Raw genomic sequence first — 7,295 nt, 5'->3', positions numbered from 1 at the left:
ATTTAGACCGTTTCGTAAATGAACTTGGATTACAACTTCTACACTAGATACTCAAAAGCAAGTACATCACTCATAGGAATTAAATTGATATAATCTCAGGTTGAGGTAACAATTGAATTCTCGAGCTGTAATGCAGAATGTTGAATACTCATCCAATCTGTGTGGATTCAGAACTCCCGCGGACACAAACAGCTTCAGGCTTGTTGCTGTGTCCAATCGGCGTTCTCTGGCTCGGTGCCAGGCAGTGCTGGTTCAGCGAGAGAAAAGTGGGAGAGATTTCTGCTGCAGTGTTGTGCTGATGTTCTCTGAAGACCGGCTAGTTAGTGTTGGCTGAAACTAGCAGAGTTTGTTCTCAGGAGAAAAGTGACTGTGGGTCCAAGCAGGTCACACTTTTTAGACAGGAAGAAGACCGGTTCGTTCCTGATGTAGCGCAAGTCCTGAATCCACAGATTCAGCTGTCCACAGTTCTGACCGTAGTTCACTTGTTGAAGTGAAGTTCTGACTCTCGGACACACTGGCCGTTACATGGTGGTCCGAGCTGAGTCTGAGGATGTCCAGGAGGACCTGAGTCTGAGAATGTCCGGGAGGCGCCCCAAAGAAGCCCTGTGCTACCTATTTTACCTGGAGGAACTACGGTCGTTCGTTGGTTGAAAGTTCTGTGGGCATTCGAGACCCACGTGGGGTTAACCTGCCCTACCAGTTCCTGGTTGGCTGAGGATGGGTAACAATGCACTCTGACCTTAGGGTTGTAAACATCTTTGAATAAGACTCTCCCAGACAGTAAGGCGCAAGAGATGGCCATTTATTAGGGTTGCTGGAGAATCTCAGCTTTGGGAGTTGTTCCTTATCAGGACACTCTATCGACTAGAAAAACACCTTAAATGTGAACCAACTGGAATGGCCTCTCTGTATCCAGCACCACTGAGATGAAGGAGAGAGGGACTGGCAAGGGAGCAGCAAACTTAATTCCTGTATTTTAATAAGCCTTGCCGCTACAGTGGGATGTATCAAGAATGGGCAGGAGCAAGAGTGCAGAGGAAGAGGTCAGCAGCTTTGTGGAGTGGTGTGGGGAGAACCACCTGCAATTGAATGTAACAAAGATAAAGGAACTGGTGGTAGATTTCAGGAGGAAAAGCGTCAAACATACTCCTGTCTATATCCATGGGAGTGGCGTGGAGATGGTGGACTCGTACAAGTACCTGGGAGTGCACATTGACGATGGAATGGTCTAAGAACATCGAGGCCATCTACAAGAAGGGTCAGAGCCGACTTTACTTCTTGAGGAGGCTCAGGTCCTTCAATGTATGTAGTAAGATGCTACATATGTTCTATCAGTTGGTGGTGGAGAGCGCCATTTTCTACGCAGTGGTATGCTGGGACCCTGGGATTAGAGCAGTGTATTCTAACAGGCTGAACAAGCTCATCAGGAGAGCAAGCTCTGTCATTGGGTCTGGCCTGGACCCCCTGGAGGTAGTGGCCAAGAGGAGAATGGTGTCCAAACTAGAGGCCATCATGGACAACGTCTCCCATCCCCTCTATGACATGCTTGTGAGATTGAAGAGCACGTTCAGCAATAGACTGATCGAACCACGGTGCGACAGGGAGCGCTACAGGAGGTCATTCTTGCCTTCTGCCATAAGACTGTACAACGCATCCACTGTGTGTCTGGGCAGAGGCAACATTGACAGGGACCTGTTTCTGGACTGAACAGTAAACTGATACAGCTGTTCTTTTTCTTTTTCCCGTTTAAAACCGTTTTTGGGCAATATATGCCAGGGACCTGTGCAATACATTTATATTCATATTTATATTGTGCAATTTGTGTACTGTTCTGTTCTTTGTGTGTTCTGGACTGTGAGTAACTCTTCGTAGTGCACTTCTCACTGTACTGATTGTACTGTATGTATAGTATTATTATTATTGTATCATTCGTTACACTGTTGCTGTGTTGTCTGTGTTAAGCTGCAATTTTTTAATCATTGACATAACTTTTTACATACATGTAAACTATTTTGAAAAGCCAAGATGCCTTTCTAAATTGGCAGCAAACTGGTCCCTGTCTTGGAATTTTATCAAAGACGAGCCAGGAGAGGTGTTCTCATTCACTCAGTAAGGCATTTATTCATATTGCGCAATAGGGAAAAACAGCAACCACCAGTCTGTGCAGCAAGTGAGATCTGATTTTCAAAGTAAAATAGGAAAAGGTCCCTTATTTTACACACTTAGCTGATGCAACACCTCAACTTGTTTACTTCATTATGGTAGGTTGGTAAAACAAAGACAGGCGAGACAGTCATTTTCCAGTCCTTATAGGTCTTAGGCTTAGGACAGAGAAGACAGCTACGTGCAGTTACCCATCGCCTTTTTGCTGGGACAGAGATCAACATATTCTTAGAACATCCCATGGCCTTGACTCGCTGGGTACAATCACACTTTGTTCTAAGAATCCAGCTGCTTTTACAACACAGCTCTGCCCGTAAACTGACATATTTAGGATAAAACACTTTTTTTCAGTAACTTTCCATTACATCCCATAGAGAAAATCCGCATGGAAGACATGCAAGCTCCACACAGCAGGAAATTCGGTTGGACATCAACCCAGGAACTGTGAGGCTGCAGTCCTTAATCCACACCACTGTGCTGTTCAAATGGTCACTCGTGAATTAAGTGCTTTAAGAGCTACACTATCATTAATTCCCCATTCTGAATGCAGGAACTTGTGCTTTCATAGATTTGAATTATCACTAATCCTCTCCCACATGACATTAACTGAGAAAACAAGACTGGACTTGGAATATTTCAGTCTAGGGCCTAGATATTTTCCTCTAATTGCTCAGAAAAATGTAATCTTTAATCTGGGAGATCAAATCTGAAATGAAAAAAAATATCTCATGACAAAGAGCAAGAGTAACCAAACATTCAGCTTTGCAATGAAACTATTTGTCTCGTTATCTAATTTAGACCATCCCTGACCTGCACTACTGGAGGATGTCACTGCTGGTATTAGTACTAATCCAGCTTATGACTATCTGAAGCACTGGGCTTCAATTTCAGTTCTTGTCGCCATGATTCCTAAACCCTGAGGATAAGGTCTATGGAAAGAAAATAATGAATGATGTCTTCTGTAATTGATACTTGAGTGATTCAATCAGCAGCTCATTATGGTTCACAATTTAACACCTGGTTAGACAGGTGTGTGTAGGAGCTGAAGCCCAGCAGTCTTGAGTATATAAAGGCCACTGTGGGGGTTTATACCATTTATGAGGTTTGTGTGATCACTCATCAACATGGAAGGGAGAGGCTGTGTGTTGTGTTTGCTTGTAGGATTCTTTCTAGGTAAGGTTTGGGTTTCTTACTTTGACTAAAATGAGCATCCTAAAGGCAGATGGGAGGATGAACTGCATGCTGCTAGTATTTAAGGATGTCAGTATAGGTATTTGATCTTGAGTATAGATGCTGCCTGAGTGTTAAATTCATGACATGGATGTTTGTGTGCTCTTGAAGTTCTGCAAACCTTTGGTTCTGTGTATGGAGCTCTGTTCACTTGACGTTGTTGCTGATTCATTAATGCCCTATTGGCTTGTTTCTTCTGTCCTCGTATATTGACTTAGGATCATGAGCATCCGACACGGAGGGACTATGTTGCCCTCAGCCCAGGCTGCTTTTAAGTGATCATTGACCCAGTGGTGTCCTCTCCTTCCCAGTGTCTGTTGCTGAAGCCCTGCAGTGTCGGGCTGTGCCTGGCAGTCTGAAGCAGATAGATGCTGGTGCTGGAAGGGTGTGTGGAGTCGACAATGCAGACAACCTGGTCAGCTACCAGGGCAACAGCTGGGTCTCTCTGGCCATGAAGGGGAAACATGTGAGTGTGGGGCCAGCAGGGCTCTGGAGTGTGAGTGTCGCCAGCCTTGTGTTCAAGTGGCTGCGGGGAAGGTGGATCCAAGTACAGCCAGGTGAGGCTACAGCTGATCTATATGGGTTAGAAATGGTAGCTTTCAAGTTTATCCATGGCTAGTGGCTGCTTTCAGCCAGAACATCTTTAATTCCTCAAGTGTTCATGACCAATACTGAGGAATGAGCACTGCACTGCCCCCTGCTGAGAACAGCTGTTTCTTGCTCTCCTCTGCAGGCTCCCTCATCCAGATTGATGCTGGTGGAGACAAGTTCGTGGTTGGTGTCAATGCTGCCAATTCCATCTTCTGCCTGAACAGTGGGCCTGTGCTGCAGTATGCTGGCCAGGGCAACATCCCCTGGATTCCTGTCGTGGGCTCCCTCAAGTACTATTCCTGTGGGCCTTTTGGCTGCTGGGGAGTGAACAGGTTGGACCAGATCTTCGTCAAGCTGGATGTGAGTGGGGATTCCTGCAAAGGCTCTGACAGGTGGTACCCCATTCAGGGCTCCCTGTCCCTGGTGGAGGTGGGCTCAGATGGCAGTGTGTATGGGGTGAACAGGAATGGAGTGGTCTTCAAGAGGTGAGCTGGGGGAGGGTTTAATGCACATGGTTGCATGAATGACTGTCCTAATTCTAGGCTGCTCTAACCCTGTGCCTCTTCCTGCAGGCTTGGTGTTGATGCCTGTAACCCCTTTGGCAGGAGCTGGTGGGCTCTAAGGGCAGCTGGTGTGGCCAGGCATGTGTCCTATGACCGAGGAATCCTCTGGGTTGTGTGCAAAGATGGCCGAGTCCAGAGGTGCCAGGTCTGAGCAGCCTGTGTGGTCTGGTCCTGAGTGGAAAGTGACAGGCATGACTGGGCTGCATGAAGGATTCAGAGTGGAATGAGGCATTAATGCCCGTCTTGGTTTTCTCTGTGCTGCAATAAAAATGCCTGAAAAACCCTGTTCTTCTGTGGTGTCTAATTCTGTAGCTTCAAATTGGTTAATGATCTTAAAACCAGTCCTCCTGATTTAATGAGGAAGACTACCTGGCATGTCCCATTAGGCATTAATATCCAGACCTGAAAGCCCTCTACTCACATGGCCCTTTGCCTGAAATAAGATAATGAAACACCTAGTCTGATTCCACAGTGGCTTAGTCCCAGTTTTGTGCATGACTGGATTGGCTAAAGTGCCCCCATGTTTCTTGTGGAGCATCACTGATCGGTCTTTTCCAGTGGCCCTAAACAGGGATGTAAGTTGAGGCTGTGACTGGGGTCCTCAAGGCCTTCCACTCTCTTAACCCTAAACCACTCCAGTGTAACATTTGTTCCCATAATGTGTCAGTTCAAAGCACTTGGTCTTAACTTTCTATTACATCCCTGACCATGGTTACTGGGTGCCTTTTTTTTTTTTTTTACAAGAGAGTTCACCTTCATGGTTGAATACTCACCCGAGGTTTAACTCAGGTTTAGGTGTGATACTTCATTGCTGTAACTAGTTCAGTGGGATGTGGCTTGGTGAACTTGTACAATTGAAGATGCAGTTGCTATATGAATACCTACAACACATTACAAAAATAACCCCTATTAGTACTTTACCAAGTTGTGTGTGCATGTGTAATCAAGTGAAGCAGTATTGTGTACAGTCCACTCAACTGTGACTTTTTTTCAGGTGATTGTTTACATTTTTATTTCCTTACTTGTAATCAGTTTTTCCATTTATCTTTAATGTAGAATTAAACTTTTAAAGTAGGCTGAGTACGTGACAATTGCTGATACAATGTCATTGAGATCTCTTTTTGTAAAAGATCATTACCAACTGCAACAATATGGTTCCACACAGTACTTCTGACCACACTTTGTGCACAGAAGTGACTCCTGTTTCCAGACAGGAAGGTGAAGGTCATACAGTAGAGTTGTTGTTGCCCTTCAGGATTTTCAATACATAAATTGGGCCCCTGAACAGTGCAGGACAATCACGTGAACCTGAGAATGTATCTGGTCACTCTTCACAGTTTGGGCTGATTCCAGAGCAAAAACTTTGTTGCAACTGACAGCAAATTTGAAATGAAGCATTACTAGTGGTACAGTTTTTGTATAGCATTTCCTTATTTAAATGTTACACTTAACTATGTATCCTAACAATATTTGCTTTATAATTTTTCCCACATTATCCCTCATGTCGTTATAATCCTACCCGTCTGTGCTCAGCTTTCTGACCACTAGGTGGCACTGCTGCTTGGCTGACTGGCCTCTGGATAGACTTCTCTGGGATCTTCAAAAAAGCTTTGATATTTTTAATGAGAAACATGAAAAACAGACAATAGATTAAAAATCCTCAAATTTGCTTCTGCCTTTTTACCAGTTTTCTTGTTAAGTCAAAATTTGCAACAGCCATAATCACACAACAACAACAACAAAGCTCTATGTTTTTAAATATATTGAGGAAAAGGGCCCCAGATCTCATGACATGGCTCCAGATTGCTTGTGCCATAGAAGCAATTTTGTTCAGCCACAATTATTCCAAACGCCAGTGCTGATGGTTAATGTGAACATTGTCGCTGAACAACCAGAGAGTGCTAATTCAGGGTCTGGGGTATATTCTTCCCAAACACCTTTGAGTACCACTGAAATGTTTCTACCCAAAGTTTATATAACTTGGGGCACAGCCTTCAGAAGATCTGCACCTGTCACATAAAGGAGAAACAGATATATCTTCAATTTAATTTGAGATTTTAGTCAAATTAGTTTTAAAATAATGCAGTCGACCTACGATCTTCTATTGCAATATCTGGTGTCTAACATTATTAGAGCACCAGTGGATATTGTTCTAATCCTCGTTCCTGACATCAGGTGTCCTTCATGTGATTAACAGACAGCTCTGTGTGCCTAGAAAAGCAGGAAACAAACTCTATTAGTTGTCTAGAGATGTGAGGTCATTGCACAAGATTGTAAAACAGATCAACTCTTGTAAATTGAACATAGAACAGCTCAAATTTTCAAATTGAGAACATCTTGCTTAACAATGTGTCTGACCTGTAAATAAAAAGCATGTTTGTGAGAGGTCAACACTGTGGGATATTCTGCCTGAACCTCAGCAGTGAGTTAGTGAAGTCTCTGTTGATCCCATGTGAGAGCTGGTCCACAGTTCTACTGGACTGATGTCAGGAGAAAAGGTCTTGTCTCATCCCAGCAGCTCCCCAAATAAGCTCACAAATATGGACTTGACTGTGGCTTTGAACTGCATATAGAACTAATGGTGGCTTACAATGAGCTGAACAGCTGTACAAGTCACTGACCAAGTCACTGAAAGGAAATATCTTCAGTTAATAATACTACAATATTTATGTTTTAATAAATATTTTGCTTTCTTGTTCCATGTTAACAGACAACAACATGTGAAAATGTTACTGCAGCAGAAAAAAA

General features: G+C 43.8%; 1 protein-coding gene across 1 annotated transcript; it reads left to right on the top strand.

Annotated features, from left to right (window-relative positions):
- Nucleotides 1-3,702: 3,702 nt before the first annotated feature.
- On the top strand, nucleotides 3,703-4,833 carry LOC148639800 (fish-egg lectin-like). Its single transcript, XM_088620971.1, has 3 exons — nucleotides 3,703-3,950; nucleotides 4,127-4,469; nucleotides 4,557-4,833. Exons 1-3 carry the CDS (start codon nucleotides 3,845-3,847, stop codon nucleotides 4,696-4,698), a joined length of 591 nt encoding a protein of 196 aa, XP_088477097.1. The 5' UTR covers nucleotides 3,703-3,844; the 3' UTR covers nucleotides 4,699-4,833.
- Nucleotides 4,834-7,295: the final 2,462 nt, after the last annotated feature.

This window comes from Lepisosteus platostomus, chromosome 26 (genome assembly GCF_059453375.1).
Source record: "Lepisosteus platostomus isolate fLepPlt1 chromosome 26, fLepPlt1.hap1, whole genome shotgun sequence".
NCBI lineage: Eukaryota > Metazoa > Chordata > Actinopteri > Semionotiformes > Lepisosteidae > Lepisosteus > Lepisosteus platostomus.
The sequence above is the reverse complement of the archived record's forward strand: the minus strand, read 5'-3'. Positions and strand labels throughout refer to the sequence as shown.